The sequence below is a fragment of the Phalangium opilio genome, unplaced genomic scaffold (genome assembly GCF_054372755.1).
Source record: "Phalangium opilio isolate 3A_F unplaced genomic scaffold, DU_Popi_V2 ptg000003l_1, whole genome shotgun sequence".
Lineage (NCBI taxonomy): Eukaryota > Metazoa > Arthropoda > Arachnida > Opiliones > Phalangiidae > Phalangium > Phalangium opilio.
Window position 1 is genome coordinate 7,918,472 of NW_028324145.1, and position 19,399 is coordinate 7,937,870.

The 19,399-nt window shown below is 35.7% G+C and overlaps 6 protein-coding genes across 8 annotated transcripts; 3 read left to right on the forward strand and 3 right to left on the reverse strand.

Annotated features, from left to right (window-relative positions):
• Positions 1 to 497: 497 nt before the first annotated feature.
• LOC149717522 (solute carrier family 2, facilitated glucose transporter member 8-like) lies at positions 498 to 3,932 on the reverse strand. Its single transcript, XM_089839772.1, has 4 exons — positions 3,686 to 3,932; positions 1,606 to 2,176; positions 927 to 1,541; positions 498 to 852 (listed from the first exon to the last, which is right to left on the reverse strand). Exons 1-4 carry the CDS (start codon positions 3,930 to 3,932, stop codon positions 768 to 770), a joined length of 1,518 nt encoding a protein of 505 aa, XP_089695898.1. The 3' UTR covers positions 498 to 767.
• On the reverse strand, positions 2,394 to 3,482 carry LOC149717523 (trehalose transporter 1-like protein). Its single transcript, XM_089839867.1, has one exon. The coding sequence runs from the start codon at positions 3,480 to 3,482 to the stop codon at positions 2,394 to 2,396; it is 1,089 nt and encodes a 362-aa protein (XP_089695993.1).
• An 802-nt stretch (positions 3,933 to 4,734) lies between the features above and the next one.
• LOC149717524 (uncharacterized protein C2orf42 homolog) lies at positions 4,735 to 10,462 on the forward strand. Its single transcript, XM_089839679.1, has 7 exons — positions 4,735 to 5,799; positions 5,866 to 6,298; positions 6,776 to 7,099; positions 7,172 to 7,380; positions 7,466 to 7,622; positions 8,196 to 8,465; positions 10,320 to 10,462. The coding sequence occupies exons 1-7, from the start codon at positions 5,101 to 5,103 to the stop codon at positions 10,328 to 10,330; spliced, it is 2,103 nt and encodes a 700-aa protein (XP_089695805.1). The 5' UTR covers positions 4,735 to 5,100; the 3' UTR covers positions 10,331 to 10,462.
• On the forward strand, positions 10,380 to 11,033 carry LOC149717525 (DNA-3-methyladenine glycosylase-like). The gene has a single exon (XM_089834688.1). It carries the CDS (start codon positions 10,380 to 10,382, stop codon positions 11,031 to 11,033), a length of 654 nt encoding a protein of 217 aa, XP_089690814.1.
• A 134-nt stretch (positions 11,034 to 11,167) lies between these two features.
• LOC149717526 (inactive rhomboid protein 1-like) lies at positions 11,168 to 13,940 on the reverse strand. The gene is made up of 10 exons (XM_089834690.1): positions 13,491 to 13,940; positions 13,119 to 13,184; positions 12,954 to 13,032; positions 12,852 to 12,897; positions 12,672 to 12,787; positions 12,465 to 12,596; positions 12,232 to 12,396; positions 12,010 to 12,179; positions 11,703 to 11,945; positions 11,168 to 11,638 (listed from the first exon to the last, which is right to left on the reverse strand). Exons 1-10 carry the CDS (start codon positions 13,938 to 13,940, stop codon positions 11,168 to 11,170), a joined length of 1,938 nt encoding a protein of 645 aa, XP_089690816.1.
• Positions 13,941 to 14,611: 671 nt separating this feature from the next.
• Positions 14,612 to 19,148, forward strand: jet (F-box and leucine rich repeat protein jetlag). Of its 3 annotated transcripts, none has more exons than XM_089839936.1 (2): positions 14,612 to 14,753; positions 15,384 to 19,148. In XM_089839936.1, the coding sequence occupies exon 2, from the start codon at positions 16,746 to 16,748 to the stop codon at positions 17,616 to 17,618; it is 873 nt and encodes a 290-aa protein (XP_089696062.1). In that variant the 5' UTR covers positions 14,612 to 14,753; positions 15,384 to 16,745; the 3' UTR covers positions 17,619 to 19,148. The 3 variants fall into 3 exon arrangements, with proteins under 3 accessions (XP_089696062.1, XP_089696070.1, XP_089696080.1); XM_089839944.1 differs by having other exon boundaries at positions 15,384 to 16,253; XM_089839954.1 differs by lacking the exon at positions 14,612 to 14,753 and adding an exon at positions 14,767 to 15,278 and having other exon boundaries at positions 15,384 to 16,253.
• The last annotated feature ends 251 nt before the right edge of the window (positions 19,149 to 19,399 follow it).

The following is a 19,399-nucleotide window of genomic DNA, read 5'->3' on the forward strand; positions in this document are numbered from 1 at the left end:
ACTGGGGGGGGGGGGTGAGTGGCAACAATAGCAAGAAGCGATATCTAGTTTACTAGGGAGAAGGTATAAATTCGCCATATTTCTAGCTTTATCTCCAGTCCAAACGTTAAGTAGGTCCGGAGTTAATCCCCGCCGCCTCTAAATTACAACCAGCCAGCATCTCATTGGTTCTTGAAAACTCACGTCAGCGCGACGCGAATGACGAAAATTACAATCATATTTTCCGACTGAGGAGAGGCGAAATAGCCCGGCCTCCTTTTACGTCCCCCCCCCCCTTGTATTTTGAAAGGGGGACTGGGACTATGGCGCGCGAATACTTAGACATCTTATACCTTCTCCCTAGTAAACTAGATATCCCTTCTTAACAATAGTCAAGGGCACTTGGGAATAAATCGACAACTGGGGGGTGTGTGTGTGTGTGTTTGCGTGTGAGTGGTGTGATTAGTTTTAGCGATAAGGGAGTGTTGAAGGATACAGAAAAAGAAACACAATTGAACTTCATTAGATTAATTCGTACTTTATTTTAGACAAAATATATCTCGGTGGATGCTTTGATAAGAAAATAATACTGCATATTTATTTTTTGGTTTAAGTACTATTTACAACCTTATACAAATATAAAATGCAGTTAGTGGAATTAAGTTTGAAGTTTTGAACATATTTTGGCGGTACTTTTTGTACTTATTTTAAAAACTTTAGTTACAAAAGTGACAATCTTAAAATACCCTTAACCACTTTTTGGAATCAATATTTATTTCGCGCGCGAATTAGTTAATAGTATATCGAGTAACTTCGGTACTATCTTCATTAATTAACCTACGTTGTTCCTCGGATTCCAGAGGTAATCGCGGACTTTAAATAAATAAATAAATAATAACGATTAAAATTTATGCGGTAGCAACGTCTTTTTTAATAATACCGCTTACCCCGCTAAAGTTTCTAGCGGCGCCACTGCCTCGGAAGTGCTGAACCATACCTCAATTTCTTCTAAACTACGACCTTTCGTTTCAGGAACGAAATAATATGTAAAAAACAAACTTAAAACGCAAACCCCCGCGAAAAAGAAATACGTCCCGTAACCATTCATGGCCTTTAACATATCCATGAATTCTTTGGTTACTAAAAACACGTTAATCCAATTAAACATGGTAGTAAAAGAACTAGCGAGTCCCCTTACTCTCGAGTTATTAATTTCGCCCATCATAAGCCACGGTATTGGTCCGTAACCCAATGAAAATGCGCTGAGGTAAAACGATAAACTGACTATATTGGCCCACCCGTATTTCATTTCAAACGCATCTCCGTATTTATCCCCCAAAAGTAATAATACCCCCATACTAATTAAACCTATTGCCATTCCTACGCTAGATATGTACAAAAAAGTTTTTCGTCCAGCTTTGTCCATTATTGCACTGCTGACTATGGTTGCCAAAACGAGATTAGCCGCCAAAATTATGCCACTTATTGTAGGGCTGATTGAGTCGTACTTTGATTGTTTAAAGATAGTGGCAGCGTAAAACATTATGCCATTTACACCACACCTATAAATAACTACCTTTAGTACTTTATACACTCGTTGTTTTGGGGAAGGGTTTCCGAACATACCATTGTTGGATAAGCATAAGACCAACAGAAATGCAAAAGGGTTTATAAAGCGCTGGTTTTTTAAGCTCAACCCAGGATACGCGCCCTGTAGGTTGTTGGGATATACACCTTTCAATTTCGAAATAAATCTCTTCGGGAATGACAGTGTCTCCATTAAGAAACTCGATTGATTCCAAGGCTTCATCTCGCCGCCCTTGTCTTATTAACCAACAAGGCGTCTCGGTCATAAATAACATTAAAAATGCCGTTAACAAAGGGAAAAACGCGCATACTAGAGCCAAGTTGACCCATTCTAACACTTCTCCGAGAAGATATATAAATAAAACCCCGGAAACTATTGATAACTGACAACAAGAACCTAGTATTCCTCTAACATCCGACATGGCGGTTTCAGCTACGTATATAGGGACCATTAAAGATACCATTCCGGCACAAAACCCCGTTATAATTCGACCTATTAATAGTAACATTAAACTTCCATTACAAAACGCGATTAATAACCAGGAAGCTACAAAGGGCAGCGAGACAAACACAAAAATTGTTCTTCGGCCAAAACTATCAATGAGAGGACCTGTATTTCGGACAACAAAAGTATTACGTATTATTGTTTTAAATTTAAATTTATTCTATAAAGAGCTAAAAATATACATGCAATATATATTATTATATAGAAATACACGCACTATGAAAATATATACAGTAATATTATATATGTATTATATGTACAGTAAAGAAAACGTTAATTAACCACAAGTTTAAGATTATAAATAATTTACATGCAAGTTTATTTATGGTTCAACCATTTCTTTTTCATCTGACTTTTTAAACTTATCAGAAGCGAAAAGCATCTCTATTTCATCTAACGTCTTACCCTTAGTTTCGGGAATGAAGCCCCCGACAAAAACTATGCTAATAAAACAGAATGTCGCGAAAAAGAAATAAGCACCGTAGCTTTTCATGCCAGTCAGCATATCGTTAAACTCTTTAGTAATTATGAAGCACAAAAACCAATTAAAAGCTGTCGCCATTGAGCTTGATATGCCTTTAATCCTAGCTGGTAATAATTCACCCATCATAAGCCAAGGTGTAGGTCCGAAAGAGATTGCAAAAGCCATGATAAATAAACTCAAACTGCATACAGTTAACCAACCGTATTGGTTCAAGAAGTCGGCACCATTTTTTTCTCCTAAGGCCAAGACAGTCGCGAGAATAACCAAACCTAAACCCATAACACCGCCTGACCCCAATAACAATATCCTTCTGCCCGCTTTGTCACTAATGGCGCTACCTATTAGGGTCCCTACCACTTGGGCAGCGGCTAAAATGATACTGCTAACGCTGGGAGAGATAGAATCATAGCCGGCATCTTTAAAAATCTTAGCAGCGTAAAACATGACACCGTTTATGCCTGAGAATTGTTGGAAAAACATCAACCCCAAAACTAAGAGGATTGGTTTTAAATTTTGAGCATGGATTAGTTCTCTGAATGAGACGCTACCTTGAGGTTGTTGGGCTAAACTACTCTCCATTTCAGAGCAAACCTCCTCGGGCTTAACAGTTTCCCCATTCAAAAAATGAATAGCTTTGAGAGATAAGTCACGTTTGCCCTTTTTTAGAAGCCAATAAGGGCTTTCTGGCATGAATGCCATCATTACCGAACATACACAAGGCAAAATTGAGCACAAAATAGCCAGCCAAATCCATTCAACTACCTCCCCCATTAAGTAGGTTATAAGAATCCCGATTGTGGTGCAAAGCTGCACACTACTACCCAAAATCCCCCGTACATCTGAAGTAGCTATCTCAGAAATGTATACTGGTACAGTCAAAGAGACCATTCCAGTGGTGAGACCAGTTAAAAATCTACCGAAAAGCATCGGAAATAAAGTTCCACTAAAAGCGATAGACAGCCAGCCCAAAGTAAAAGGCACAACTACAAAAATGAGAGTGGTCTTCCGACCAAATTTTTCTATAACAGGACCTAGATGAACAATAATTGGTTAATGGCATGCCATGCAATACCCCATCCACTATAATCTTTTCAAAAAAGGGTTAGAATACTAAAGAAAAACCAGCTTACCCGCTACAATTCCACCTACAAGCGCACCAATTGCCATGATACTTCCAACCCATGATTGCTCGTCTTCGGTAAGATGTTTGAAGTGAGAATGTGGTTTTTCCATGCTATGTAAAGCTGGTGAAGAGTAGCCAAGAACCGCCCCCATGGAGACTGATCCCATCCAAGCTGCGAAAGCTGCTAGGTACAGTTTTCTGAAACCTTTCCTGGGAGCAACTACATCCACTTCAGGATCAAATGAAGAATCCATGTTATCCAACTCAACACCTACAAAGAGAATTAGTTTTCATCCACCACACACCACCACACGGTCCACACCTCAAGTAAATATGCAATATAAATTCCTTATTTAATCTATTTAATCTTACTCCGGTTGTTAGTGTTAAATGCCAAATTTTTTGTATCTATTTCTCTGCTCATTTTTAATTTTGATTCGTTATTACGTTTTATATACAATTATTAAATCCGACACTATTAACAGAAAACGACTGTAAGGGGTTATGTCTGGAATCAACTTAACTACTATATTGAAACGATATTTATCCTTTTTCATATTAATTGATAATTTAATACAATACACTATTGTAATATCCGCGTAATGTTATCAGTTCATTAATGATAGAAAAAGTGATTAGTGAAATTATTGATATAAGATTTACCAAGGCTTATTATCTCACACGTGCAATAAGATTAAGATAAGGCTGAAGGTTAGATTATGTGTATCCCAAGTTATATTAGTTAATTAAATGTTTAACGTACCCTTTTCCTATAAATTCCAAAGGCGTTTTTTATAATTTCACGACTTACTCGCGAGTATGACGCTGATGCATCATAGAACTCTCTCTATACAAAAAATACGTTTCGACCTTCACGCCCACTTTAAAATGGGTAAACAATGAACAATTTGATTTTAGTCTTATCTCGTTTTTTGACTTTAAACTAGCTGTTTCGCATAAAAGTAGGCTTAATACATTGAAAATATTCATGTTTAAGTAATTTATAGGTCTAACAAAGTGCAATTACCGTAATTATAATTTAATACTATAACTATAAGCTATAACCAAACTAGGTCAGCAGCTTGATTACTATTTAAATTTGGTGCCAAATTATCACGTGGTAATTTGGTCCATAGATTGATGACATTTTCCATGGAGTATTATTATTAGAGTAGTATTATGTTTTTCGTTTAAAGTGTAAGACGATGAAGCTGAGAGTCCAAGAATATTTCTCCATGGTATTTCTAGCAGCCAATGAGAAACGGCATAACAAAATAACGACCCTAATTGACCTTACGGATGGTGCTACCACAGATTTTAGAAACTTTGGCGGCTGAATTTTGAATTTTTTGTAATTAGTAATTTTGAATTTAATTAATGTAAGGAATTAAGTTATCGATTTGTTATATTCTAAGCATAAAAATGACGGAAAATAAGTTTAAAAGTAACCATTTTCTCGGTGATTTGGGAAGACCGACAAAACGGGGAATAAGGAAATGTCCAAAGTGTGGTACTTTCAATGGCACCAGAGGTATGATGTGTAAAAACAAAGCGTGCAACGTTGTTTTCAAAGAGAGCAAAGAATGTACGGAGAAAAAACGGGCCAACGTGGCTGTAGAATCGGTAAAAATATTAACAGGTTCTAGTAGTCTTGTATATTCTGTTAAAATCAAAGAGAAAGGACCTGACATAAGAGGCTTTGTGCAACTTCAATCAATTAATAACACTGGTGATCAAATGGTAGATGGTGTCATTGAACCTAGCACATCAAATTACTGTTTTGTGGATAGTTGTCTCAATCTATCAGGCTCCTCTGGATTAGCCCAATGTCAACACCTAACAGCCTCTATCAATAGTTTTACTGAAGCTGTCCCTTTAACCTTAAAGAACTCAATGTTGAACAATTTACCCTTACCAAATAAAACTAGACAATCTATTTGGACTCTCGCCACCCAATCTTCGGGACCTTTAGTTCAAAGAGTCTCTAAGCAAAACCTAGTAGTCAAATGTAAAATGAGCTCAAGAAATCCATTAGGATTGCTTCATATACTTTTCTTTGATTCAACCAAGAGTAAAGATAAACCAGAATTGAGATTTCAGTGTGGTTGTAGGACCAGTAAAGTATGTTTCCCTCAGCATTTACTCACTAAACATTTATCTTTAACATCCCATAATTCCCAATCTTAGCAATTTCATAAGCTTTCATCTAAAGAAGAAGAAAGCAAACTTCATTGTGTTCATTTTTACGCTTGTCTTTGCGCATTTGCCAGTGACGAGTCTCTTTCTAATGAATTTGCTCAGTATATGTTCCTTAAACCTCAAGTGGATCAACCTCTATCATTTCTGGGAAGTTCAGACCCTAGTTCCAAATCTGAGAAAAATAATCCAAGCTTCGCTTCAAGAATATCGGAAGATGAAAATGAACTAAGAGAATTAACAGAGGGAAATGTGCCTGGAGTTGAAATTATGGAGGGGGTTGAATTAAATCTAACAGATAATGCTCTACTGGGGGATCCTTCAGACATGGATGCGGGATCAGTGCAGACTCAACTAATATCTCTTCAAGATATACGGTTCACTTGTGTTAGGAAAGATAAATTAGACATTGAAAACAATTCTGGTAGGATCAGTAATTTAATGTACAGGGTTCGTACACGACCTGGAAAAGTCAGGGAAATTGAAAATGGGCCTAAAAAGTCAGGGAAATGTCAGGGAAAAATATATTGGTGGGAAATTGATAGTCTGGATAACAGTATAAGGGTGACCGAAAAAAGTGTTGTCTGAGAATTGAGCAGAACCCCAAATTCGCGGAGCTCGCTTCGCTCGCTCCTGTTATTTATGATGATTTACTTATGGTTAATTTTAAACGAATTAATTGGCTTATCTTTATAACAATGACAACTCGTGCAAAAATGATTAGAGTGAATTTAGATTGGTTTTCATATATTTACGCCTTGTAAGTTATTGCATATGGTCAGGGAAATTTGTGGAATTTAGTCAGGGAAAACCTGGAAAAGTCAGGGAATTTCATTCCAAAAATTTTGTACGAACCCTGAATGTAAATTTGTTGTTATTAATTATTTTTATATTCTTATAGAATGTTTTGCAGTTCAAGTTAGCGGAGATGAAAACTCTCTCTCCCCATTCTTCTCAATGTCAGATTGTGGAAGTCTCTTAACACCTACTTTGTCCGCTTCTGAACCTTTGAACATTATCAGCTCCCCATCTCCGCCAGTTGTAGTACCGGAATCAAAAGCCAATGTTAAAAAAGTAATAACACCGGGTTCATCTCAACCTTCTAAGAAAATGACCAGGATGAATGGATCTGCCTTTGAAGAATCCTCAATCTCACAAAGCTTCTTGGATTGGTTGGCCAGTGTAACGGAAAGAATCAATCAAACTATGCATTATCAATTTTCCGGTAAAATTTGCATTTTTTTAGAGAGTTTAGAGGTTTCTTCTTTTCAAATAATTTTTGTCATTTTTCTTTTAGGAAAACCTGATTCTTTAAAATTCCAAGTTCCAAATACATTTTTCGAGTGTTTGCAACAAAGATTATCCGTTGGAACTAATAAGAAAAGACTACCAAATTCTACTGTTGGGTTTGTGAGGAAAGATGCCCTTCCCATAGGAACATTCACCAAATACACGTGGAAAATAACAAATATTATTCATCTTAAAAATATATTTGATACTCCTTTGGTAACTATTAGATATTAACTAATTTTTAGAGTAATATATAATCTTATTAATTAATTAATTAATTAAGTATCTTAATTCTTTTCAGATACCCTTAGAAGTAACCAGAAAATTTGTAAAAAATAGAGATGATGGTTTTGAAGCTTATTACGGAGGGAAAGAATCAGATACTTTAGCGAATTTCAGTAAATTAGGGAAAACTCCTTTGATAAAACCTGTTGAATACAAAACATTTTTAAGAGTTGGTAAGACGCATTTAATTTTTGTTATTTATTTTATTTGTTTGTTTTTGTTATTTATTTTATTTGTTTGTTTTTGTTATTTATTTTATTTGTTTGTTTTTGTTATTTATTTTGTTTGTTTTTGTTATTTATTTTGTTTGTTTGTTTTTGTTATTTATTTTGTTTGTTTTTATTATTTATTTTGTTTGTTTTTGTTATTTAATTTTGTTTGCTTTTGTTATTTATTTTATTTGTTTGTTTTTGTTATTTATTTTATTTGTTTGTTTTTGTTATTTATTTTATTTGTTTGTTTTAGTTATTTATTTTATTTTATTTTGTTTGTTTTTGTTATTTAATTTTGTTTGTTTCTGTTAATTATTTGTTTGTTTTTGTTATTTAATTTTGTTTGTTTTAGTTATTTATTTTATTTGTTTGTTTTAGTTATTTATTTTATTTGTTTGTTTTTGTTATTTAATTTTGTTTGTTTCTGTTAATTATTTGTTTGTTTTTGTTATTTAATTTTGTTTGTTTTTGTTATTTTATTTGTTTGTTTTTGTTATTTATTTTATTTGTTTGTTTTTGTCATTTATTTCAAAGGTATTATGTCTGGAAGTCAAAAGGAACCAATTCCATTTGTGATTGAGTGGATCCCCGACGTTCTACCTAGATGTCAAATAGGGGAAATGACTTTAACCTTTGAATTTGGACACTTGAAAAATGGTCAACTTGTTGAATGGGCGGTGGCTAATCCCAATAATAAAGTCAATGAAATTCCTCCAACTCTTGTGGTTGTGGTCCCCCCTAATCTTCCAACCAAAGTTAATCAAACTTTAAGTAGGAAGAGGAAAATTCAACCCAACATTCTTTGTAAGTAAAAAAAAAAGTACTTAATTATTATAATTAAGCTTAATATTAGTATTATTGGAATGTAGCGACGGTTCTGTAAACATTAGGGGTGTGCGAATGTATCTGGTTGTAAATTTTGTTCTAATACTATTTTAACAATAAATCCCTTTTCGAAAGTTATGTAGATTTGTCGGAAATAATGAACTAAATTGACAATTTAGTAGTTTATTTGGTTAGTTTAATTTTTTTAAAGAATTATCTATATTGTAAATTAAATTCGTCCAGAATAAAAATATAAAATAATTGCACACCCCTAATTTCGTGTGGGAAAATATTTAGTATTTCCTCAATTTGCCGGTAGATGGCGGTAGGTTCTCTAACACACCCCTAATTTCGTGTGGGAAAATATGTTGTGTTTCCTCAATTTGCCGGTAGATGGCGGTAGGTTCTCTAAAAAATATCCCCATCCCCCACCTACCTTTATGGATTTGGAATCGCTGTCTGTCTGCTAAATTTTTAAGTTATTTTCAATCTTTTGTTATCACGCGTTTTTTTCTATGGTCGTATTGCTGATGATTTTTGCAATATTTTCTAATGATTAGTCAATAATTAGTTAGAAAAGTGATAGTTAAAGGCTTAGTTTAGACATTAAATGGATGCTCGCCGAAGTAAAAGGCTCAAAATTGAGGTAAATTTAACTAAATTGTGCATGTAGGCATGATTACGCAATCCTTCAAGATTGATTAACCAAGGCTTAGCGTAATGGTAATCCATGTAGCCTTGGATGAAGAATAGTTACACTTGGATATATCAGTCGACAAATTTTTGGACCACAAATGGCTTACGCGACCTTCGCGCCGCGTAGTGTGAAAATCTTGAAACTCCCGTAACAAACAAGAAACACGTGTTTAGTAAACTTTAGTTTAGCCAAGGCCTAGGGCTATTTAAACATCAACTTTACTGGTTTCTTTTAATATAGAAGGTAATTATATTTAAAGTATAAAGTCACCTACTATAATAATTAGAAGAATAATAGTTCATCTTTAAAACTTCCATAATCATAAATCGCCGCATAAACAAAAGCCAATGAAAACGATCTTAACCCTAACCGCCGTTTATTTTTCAAATTCAAACGGAATCAGAGCAGAAGACGTAACAAACGGAAACCAAAAAATAATCATTTCCGGTAAAAACAGCTTGTCGCGTTACCAAATTTCGAACCCCTCTAATGCGCATCCGCGACCGCGGCCAGAAGCACACGTTATACTACGAGTGATATATCCAAGTGTAACTATTCTTCATCCAAGATGTAGCCACGTGTTCGGTTAGGCCTCTCTCTACACAAAGTTTTCAAACTAGGAGTGTTTCTGTGATCGCAAGGCTGATTATTTTTCCAGTAATTTCTAGTTATTAGTAAATAATAGTTATAAAGTGGTAGTTAAATGCTTAGTTTAGATATTAAATGGATGCTCCCCGAAATAAAAGGCTCAAAATTAAGGTAAATTTAACTAAACAATGCATGTAGTAATGATTACGCAATCCTTCTCGCTTGATTAACCAAGGCTTAGCGTAACGGTAATGCATGTCACCACGTGTTCCGCGAATTCCCGGAATCCCGTGTTCCATTAGGCCTATAGAAAATTTTCAGACCAGGAGGATTGATACCATTTACACCTGGAGGTGAGGCTGCTTGGTGCTCTACTTTGTCCGCCAAGTAAATTTGTCCTCCTGGTGTAAATGGTATCAATCCTCCTAGTCTAAAAACTACGTATATATATAGAAATGGTTATTTCATTGTTAAATGTTAAATAATTACTTGTTGAACTTAGTTCGTGTTTATTAGTAACTTAACAGGGAGTAAAACATTATTTTTAGCCAAAAAATGAAACATCAAGCCCCGAAACTAGGCTTAACACTTTGCAAGACACTCCGAGCATGCCAATGAGGTTGAATCACGATTTTTACGATCAAAATTGCGTCCAGTTAGCCAAAAGATTGTTAGGGAAACATTTGGTTAGAAGATATTTTGACGAAGAAAGTGGTCAATACTGTTTATTACGCGGGAAAATTGTCGAAACTGAAAGTTATCTGGGAGTAGGCGACAAAGCTTCGCATTCCTTTCAAGGCAAAAGAACCATGAGAACCGAAGCCATGTTTATGAAACCGGGAACGGCTTACGTTTACCCCATTTACGGGATGTACTTTTGTTTCAATATCTCCAGTCAAGGAGAAGGAGCCGCCGTACTTTTAAGAGCCATTGAACCATTGGAAGGTTTGGATGTAATGGCTAAATTTCGCAGCGTTCGGAGGCAGAAAAAGGTTGCTTTAAAGCCAACTCAGTTATGCAATGGCCCCTCGAAACTCTGCCAGAGTTTCGTCATTAGTAAAGATAAAATAAATCAAAAAGATTTGTCTGTAGATGAAGATATGTGGCTTGAAATGGGCGAAGACATAACTGACGAGGACATTGTCGCGTGTAAAAGAATCGGTATTGATAGAGTCGGGAAAGAATGGGCCGATTGTCCTCTAAGATTTTACGTCAATGGTAATCCATTTGTCAGCGTTATTCTCAAAGACAAAAAGTGTTAAAAAAAGGCACTTTTATCGAAAGAACACTTTATTTATTGAGTTTAAAACAGTTAAACGCGTTTAAAAACTGAGAAATGTCAATTTTGGAAGACATTTAAAGTCAAATACTTGAACTAAACGAACTCGTTACGCGCCTAATCGTGACTTAACGTGCCGTGAAGTTCAACTAGAACATTACAAACATTTTCGGTATAAGGAATGCAACTGAGATATTTACAGTTTTCGCAAAATCTCGAAACTTCGATAACGAAATACAGCACGATGAAAATTATAATGAAAACGATCAAAAGGATAACCGAGACGATAAAAATAATCAGTCGAGCTTTACAGCTCCACCAATTGAAGCATAGATGCGGCATTGTTGCCAGAGCGACTGGAATGCCGAAAATCAAACCTCCAAAGTGCGCGAAGTTGTTAACGAATGGAAAGAAGCCGAAGATGACGATAAACAACATGATCAAAATCACAAAGATGATCTCGAACAAATATTTGCGTTTGCGGAAATGCAAAGCTTGAATGCATTCGATCAAAGAAATTCCAAGCAAGGTAAAGACGCCTCCTCCGCAACCAACTTGCGGGAGATACGGATCGAAGAAACACGTGACCTTTTTGGACCAAGAGAGTTCATGAAAACTGAAGAAACGTTAGAGAAACATGATGAAGTCATACCATGTTACCACCGATAGTGCCAGCCAGAAAGGTTACCGCGATCCTGATGTGTCCTACCGCGGCTTCAATTGGCCTACCGGCGCACCACTGAACTGTTAAGACTATCAAATAGTGCAAAATACCAGCGTGGAAAAAGACTGACGTTACGTAACGCCAACCCTGGTTCAAAGACGCTGGCATGAAATGCCATTCCTCATCAGACTCAATACCATAACTACCGCAGAAGTGTGGAAAGCAGAAAATCTGTAAGTGAACAATATTGTTTCTTTCTTGTTTTGGTAATTAATGGTGGTTAATAAGGGTATACTTCGCTGCAATGATCCTTATTTTCGGCAAAATAATGCCCTATCAGTATATCACACCCTTCTTTGGTTGTCATTTTGCAAGTCCCCATGTATCCGAAACAACACGGTTTTAAGATGACCGGGACGTTGGGTTTCATTTTCGAGCAAACTTGCTCGTACCATTTACCCCCGCCTGCAAAAATAACGTTTAATTATCTTAGAAAGAAAAATTTAACCTCTCTTACCCATTGTCAAGTTACCACACTCTTCGTAAGTCGTGGTTCCAGCAAGGGCGTGCTTTTCCACAACGCAACAGCCTAGTTTACCTTTGAACACGTGAGGTTGGGAAAGCAAAATTACGTTTACAACTTCGTCTTGTCGCATACATGGTGCGTAGATCGCGCCGAATTCTGTTCAAATCGAACGGAATACTTGTGCGTTAAGAATTTTAAGAGACGCGTTAATTAAGAAATCGTACGTATCAACGTTCCCAGTGGTGGTCCTAGCCATATATTGGGCCTATTCCATATGTCTATGTCCTCTATACCACGAAAAGTGCTGACGTCTTTCACAATTTCGATATTGGGTTCCACCCCGGTCAACGTGATACCTTTTATTATTAAAGTATGTTTTGATAGTTTTTATGGCGTATTGTTCAGTAAGATACTCTCATTTAAATCCAAACCTCCCGATATGAGCAAGATGATTAGGGCAATCAGTTGTATTATTGAGATTCCAATTATGAACCATGGTTTATGGTGGTGTTTTGGAGCAAATTCACGTTCCAAATCCATTAGCGCGCTGTAATGAGATCATATTTTGTAAGACCACGTTATTTACGTCTTTTGCTGATGGGAAAACATACTCCTTTCGTTGTTCTTCCGTTTTGTCTTCCAATTTCTTTTCTTTCGCTAAATCAAAACTGTTTGTTTAGTTGTCAGTTAATTAGATTATTGCTTGGTTATACCTTTGATCTCGGACAGAATGTAATCGGGCCTGTAGTTGGTTTTCTTGACTCCAGTGTATCTTGGAAGTCTCATTTCGAGCTATTTTAAGAAATAAACCTTAGTTCAATCGAGAGTTGTGAGGTAGGAAAGTTGTAAAATCAGTTTAGGTTGTTTTTTTTAAACACCTTGCTTAGGTAATGGTAGTACTCTAAACCCTCTTTCACTCCGGAAACAAAGCCTTTATTTTCATCCTAATAAAAACAAAAAAGGAAGGGTTAAATTGCATCCTTTAAAGGCATAAAAGGCTTGAAGACGGCACCCTTGCACCCTATTGAAACACGGCTAACCAGACCTAACACACCATGGATTGAATAGCATAGGGGTAAGGTTGGAGGTTGCCGTCTTATTCCTAATGAAACTATCTCAGAAGCCTTAGTGTGACGTCACCCATGCTATTGCCCATAGAACCAAAGCGGTACCAAACATGGCCGGCAACTGCCAACTGTGACGATTTGCTTAGGCACTGACGTCACAACTGAGATAGCTCTATTTCGTACTTCTTGTTCTTCATCGTCCGAATTGTCCTGTTCTTCAGATTCGTTAAGGTTTTGGTCAGGCTCTTTTCTTTTCTTGCCGCAAAGGGGCAAGCAGAAAAGGCAAGCATTTCGTGAGCAAAATCCAACTTCGTTTTCATTTACGCGATAGAAGAAATTTTCCCTCCAAAGGTTCATATTAATGCCCCCTAACCCAAAAGCTTGACCCATGGCTTTCCACGCTTCTTTCGGTGGCCAGCATATTATCTTATGAGGGTTCAACTTGAAACGTTGCTTCGAAGTTCCTTCGGTTTCAACTCCGACGATGGTATCAGTTGCTTCTTCTTGATTAATATCGCTTGGGTTTAGTTGCTCTGGTTCTGACATTATAGGGTCTCGTAAGGGCACTGTAGTTGCGTCTTGAGGAGGCGTTGTTGACTCTTCATTTGGCGCTTTTATCGTCAACTCGTCCATGTTGTTTAATCGGACATCAAAATGGGGATACCGTTGCAAAATTAGGCTTAACTTTTAAAATTTTAAATTTACAATTCGCGTGAAATCGTACCTCACGACGCACGTGCAGAATTGGATTCGCGCGCTTTTTTGAAACGAATAGCCTAAGTGACTTATGATCACGTGCTCTAAGCGCGCGCATTTTTGAAACCTTTTGAAAACGATAGCGAAGAGTTGTGGTTTTTGTATTGTACCCTTTTATTGTTATTTTTCCTCCCCCTCCCCCCCAAACTATTACAGTGTTTAATCAAATATGAAAATCACGGTGTTAAAAGTTTCGAATTTCGTAAATAATTATCGGTGGCGATACGCCCTGATAATCGTTTTAAAAGAAGGGAATTTCACGCCAACACCCCCTAAGAACGGGGAATTTATTTATGACGTAATCTCTCAGAGTAAAACTTTTTTGACGGCACTCCTTATAGTTCGTCACGGTTTCCTTTAACTTTAATTGATGTGAAAAAAAGGTTGCATAAACTTGACACATAAAGTTAGGAAAACCTACGGATAAGACAGCCTTTTACTCTTACGCTCTCATAGTAGTCCGAAGCTAGTTTAGTTTCATGCCATGTTTCGCGGTCTCTCTCTATCTCATGTTCTTAAACTCACGAAACTGACGAAACTTATTTAGAAGTTAGAGGCCCCCGTAAAAAGAAAAATAAGAAAAAAAAAAAAAGTTAAATCTCAGCATTTTCTCTTCGGTTTTCGACCAGTTAAGACGGTTTTCAAACGGTCTACGTATAAATGGACTTTTATTTATGATTTGACGTCTATGTAAGTTAATTTTCTGTCTGTGTTGCCTTTACATTAATGTAAATTTACATAAAATGAAAAACAGACCCCTTTATCTTATAGTTAATAGTGTGTTAGTATAGTTGTAGTTGTCCCTCAAAGGCAAACTATGACTCACTCGCAGCGGTTATACTTCTACATTGCCTCTTTTTTTTACGTATGACGAATAAAGTATTAAACGTCTGATAAAATTTAGATAATCTTTGCTTTAATACGTTCCGTTTTCTCTTTTGTCAACTTTTATAGTGTACTTTAGGTTTGGTTGGTAGTTTGACCTTATTATATGTATGTTAATATTATTAAATTGCTTAATTCCGCCCCTTTTAACTTCTTTCTCTGTTTCATAAGGCATTATCACGCATGACAGCTGAGCGTATAAAATTATTGAGTTTCCCTCTCATTCGAAGGAAGTAGTCCTAGGGAATTGTAGAGCTAGCTAGCTTGATGATGGAAATATAGATGTACAAATGTAGAGTTAGAAAAATAATAAAAAAAAATAACCCCTCGGTATGTAAATCTACTATATAATGTACTGGCAACGAAAACTGTCAGTTTCTGTCAATTCACCGCTCAGTGAAGGTTGAACTAAATTTTTTTCATAATAATATAAAGGTAGAAACGTTTGCATAGTAACCCAAATCAAAAGCAAAATGGATTCAGATCGAATTGTCCCAAAAATCTCTCTTCCGGTACAAGCGGGGTCTTTGGGGTCCCGCGCAGCTTTGGAACTCGTAAGAAATTCGCGACTTAGAAGCAGCTGTCCACCGTCTACACCCTCACCAACTTTGACAGCGGCCGAATCAACAGCGAAACCATTGACAGTGGCTTCATTTATGGCTATGAGAAATGGGAATCGGTCTCCTAAACCTAGAAGATCCGCCGGATCGTCGCCTCAACCGGGAATTAAACACAAGAAAGCCGTTATTCCAATCACCAGCAAGCAAACGTCGAGAGTGTTGAATAATTTGAACGTTGATTGCGTCGTTGCCGATGTTCAAATAGAAAACGAATGTCATTCGTTACAGAATCCTCTGATTGCGACGAGCGAAGGTCATCATTATATCCATCATGATTTGGATAATGCATCGACAGACAGTGGTTCTTTGGATCATGTTATAGAGCAAAATAGGCCTTATAGACAATGGGAGAGAAGTGAAAAGTCAAATAGACATTCGGTGTCATCTTTTGGATCAAGTGAAGAGGATATATGGATACCTCAAAGGAAGAGCTAAATTATCTGTGAAAACTTTTAAGTTTGGATCACATTTGTATGTGGACTTTGAAGTCTTGCATTAAGTTTTATAAACTGGACACGTGCAACAGTAAACTTTTGAATTGCAATTTTTATAAAGTTTTCCTTTGTTTTTGTGCCATAATGTGTTTTTATGTTTTAACCCCAAACCTGTGATAAAAAGCTATGTTTCTTCGGAAATGCAGGTTTTTTTTTAATGTAATGAAATTTAATAAATTTTATCCTATTTTGTTATAGTGTCTTATTATATGGTGTTGACAGACTATGTTATCTTCCCATAGACCCCACTAAACCCAAACGTAGAGCTGTCATTTCTCTATAGTCAGAGAAAAACGTACGTTTGAATTTCGCGCTATAATTTCATAAATCTACCGGTGCCATCTGGTGGTTTTTTTAGGTTTTGGTTTATATAAGTTTCATTCTGAGGCGTAACGCCACCTTGTGGAAAATGTGGATTGCGTAAGTTTGTTTATGTTTTGACAGTTCTACGTTTTGAGTTTTAAGTGTACTATTAATTAGGGTGTTTAATCGATTAAATTATCGCGACTCGCTTCAAGCCCATTTCGACTTCTTTGGTAATATATTTTAATACTGTAAAATTTTGTATGATATCGAATTGAAAGACTTAAGACTTGGCTCAGAAATTTCGGGAATTCCCAATATCTTGATTAGATAGATACTTAGATAGGAGTCGCGGACAATTAGGAAATAGTCTCTGTTTGATGGCTTACATCAAATACCATTATAAAAAGCCAGAAATAACTCTATTCGAAATACCTTGGCAAGATGTTTTATTTCAATACGTATTTCCCGGGCTTTCGTGGAAAGATATATTTAATTTGAGGGCTACGTCAACGCTGGGTAAGACTATTATTTCGGAATATATGAAATCGAAGCAAAACTTTGATTACGGGCCAGTGTGTGACAAATTTAACGCTTCAGTCTTCAAATTAACGACGAAAGACGCGAAAAGTATCAGACACTTGTGCCTGAAAAACTGCAAGTGGCTTACCAATGACCATTTGAGACCCATACTTCAACGTAACCCTCATCTAGTTAGCTTGGATTTGGGTGGATGTTCAGCCGTGACTAACGCTTCTCTACAAATCGCGGCTGTTCATTGCAAAAGGCTGCAAAATATCTCGCTTAAAAACTGCCATTGGGTTAGTCCGGCAGCCGTGGTTTCTTTGGCTATTAATTGTCCGTCCATTGAGGTGATGGACTTGACAAGCTGCTGGGAATTGACTGACGAAGCTACCTCAGTCTTGGCCTCGCATTGCTCATCTTTGAGAAGCCTTTCTTTGTCTCGAATTTATGGCATTACTGATCAAACCTTGGGGGTCTTAGCTTCTTATTGTCAACACCTAGAAGACTTGGATGTCTCTGGATGTTGGAGGATCACCGATTACGGAGTTCGTCTCATTGGGGAATATTGTCGACAGTTAAAAAGGCTGTGCGTCAGCGATTGCCGGGACGTCACAGAGTCAAGCCTCAATAGCTTAAGAGGTCGTTTAGTGGTTGATCGATCTGCCGTGAACTATAGTTTGCATTCTAGATCTTTGCCACTGAGTTACTCTCTTAGACTTCAGATTTAAATGAATTGGATTGTACCTTAGTTTGTAGAAAAAAATTGAAATGGGTAGTGCTTTAAACATAATTAATTAGTCATTAGTAGCTTTAGTTTTAAAAGAATACAAATTATCCTAGTTATAGTTTCTATGAAGTAAATTAAACTGAAGTTGCTAAAGATGATGGTGAAACTTGAACCTAAACTTATGTTTATTTTACTTCTGTTTATGAAGAAAAAAAAATTACTTCTATTACGTTTTTGTTTATAAATATTTGATATTTTGTTTTAGTCAAACTTAAATTTTTATAAATATTATCAAAAGTATATAGATATATATATGTATGTCATTATGTCTGTAACTCTGTATACTTTTGATATTATACATTATTATAGAGTTGATTTCTATTATAATGCATAATTTAATAATCTATATTTCGTAGATATTTACCGAAATTAAGGTAATTATAGAGTAGAAAAAAAACTAGGCAAAGAATTACAAGAGTTACTGGTAATGATAAAATCAAGAAATTGTAGTTCTTGTATGTTAAACAAGAACTTTGTTAGTAGTCTTTCGTAGACTCGTATATTTTATAAAAGGATTATAAATCCCTGTTAGCTAGCTTCCATTATTGCGAAATGAAAAATAATATTACAGTCATAAACATTCCCTGAATGAATTTTCATAACTTAATTAATAATTAGTGAATATTATTTTAATTAACCCCCAACACAATAGTAACAATTTTGTTACTATTCATTACAAAGTTTTTTCAGATATCTGGGCAAGGCTTTTTCTCTCGATTCTGAACTGTAGAGAACTTTTGTGGGAAGCGTTTCACAAACTGGAGAACAGTTTCTACGCCTTAACCCCTTCTTAACTGCGTGATAATAAAATTTTGACCAAAAAAAATAATAACTATGCTTCTACAATGGTTTTTTCGAAAGCCAAATGCACTTTTATATTGAAACTGAAAATTACAATATTTAACCAAAATATCTGCCAAGAATTACGGTTAGAGCAGTCGGGTTATGTTAATTAATATTTCTTAATTTAATTTAGTTAATTTCTTGACGCGTAATTAAGTTTTTTATTGTTCCTAAATAATATATATAGTTTTAATTTGTGATCAGTGAATTCCTTGGGTGTTAGTCCCCTTGTGTAATTAAATTAGTAAATAAGTAATTAAATATAGAGTGCTATATAATAACTAACAATTATTTATAAAACAAATGGTTTTATACAAAAAAAAAAAAGAAAAGAAATTTTTAACTGTCTATAATGATATATTATGAAAAGTGTGAAATATGCTGTGATGTATTCAAACTATACTGACCAATATTTTATTTTGTTGCAGTTATTGATTTGTAAATAATATTAAGGCAACAATTTTATTTGTTATTATAATTATTTGTAACGAACATTTTATTGATTTTTATGATGCCGGAGAAAATATTGAAAGTAATTTATCGAGAAAAGAAGTTTGAAAAATTAAAATGTGGGTTGTCAACGGAGAATAATTATTCTTTATTGAAGCCATCAGTATGAATTATTTATTTATGCTAATGTATTTTGTATTTTTGTCGAACGTAAGTTGATAACTACATTAGTTAGTCATGCGCTTTATGTCTTGATTCGTCAGCACTTGCACTAATTGCTAGTGAGTGCTTATAGAGAGAGTCTCTGATCTACTTCGGTCTTAAGAACAGGTTGGGACATGGTAAAGGTTTTTTGAGATTTTGGTTTTTATTTCACTTTTTCTCCGTGTAGGTGGATTGTATTTTAAATCCCCCAGTGCTCCCTTATAA

Excerpts from the sequence above, each read along its gene's own strand:
- LOC149717524 (XM_089839679.1), top strand. The coding sequence starts at position 5,101 with ATGACGGAAAATAAGTTTAAAAGTAACCATTTTCTCGGTGATTTGGGA. Across the intron at positions 6,299-6,775 it reads AGACATTGAAAACAATTCTG|AATGTTTTGCAGTTCAAGTT; the intron begins GTAGGATCAGTA and ends ATATTCTTATAG. Across the intron at positions 7,100-7,171 it reads TATGCATTATCAATTTTCCG|GAAAACCTGATTCTTTAAAA; the intron begins GTAAAATTTGCA and ends TTTTTCTTTTAG.
- jet (XM_089839936.1), top strand. The coding sequence starts at position 16,746 with ATGGCTTACATCAAATACCATTATAAAAAGCCAGAAATAACTCTATTC.
- LOC149717526 (XM_089834690.1), bottom strand. The coding sequence starts at position 13,940 with ATGGACGAGTTGACGATAAAAGCGCCAAATGAAGAGTCAACAACGCCT. Across the intron at positions 13,033-13,118 it reads ACTACCATTACCTAAGCAAG|CTCGAAATGAGACTTCCAAG; the intron begins GTGTTTAAAAAA and ends TTCTTAAAATAG. Across the intron at positions 12,397-12,464 it reads ACCACTGGGAACGTTGATAC|AATTCGGCGCGATCTACGCA; the intron begins GTACGATTTCTT and ends CGATTTGAACAG.
- LOC149717523 (XM_089839867.1), bottom strand. The coding sequence starts at position 3,482 with ATGCTTTTCGGTAGATTTTTAACTGGTCTCACCACTGGAATGGTCTCT.
- LOC149717522 (XM_089839772.1), bottom strand. The coding sequence starts at position 3,932 with ATGGATTCTTCATTTGATCCTGAAGTGGATGTAGTTGCTCCCAGGAAA. Across the intron at positions 1,542-1,605 it reads CTTATGCTTATCCAACAATG|GTGTGGTGTAAATGGCATAA; the intron begins GTATGTTCGGAA and ends AGTTATTTATAG. Across the intron at positions 853-926 it reads CCGCTAGAAACTTTAGCGGG|TCCGCGATTACCTCTGGAAT; the intron begins GTAAGCGGTATT and ends ATTTATTTAAAG.
- LOC149717525 (XM_089834688.1), top strand. The coding sequence starts at position 10,380 with ATGCCAATGAGGTTGAATCACGATTTTTACGATCAAAATTGCGTCCAG.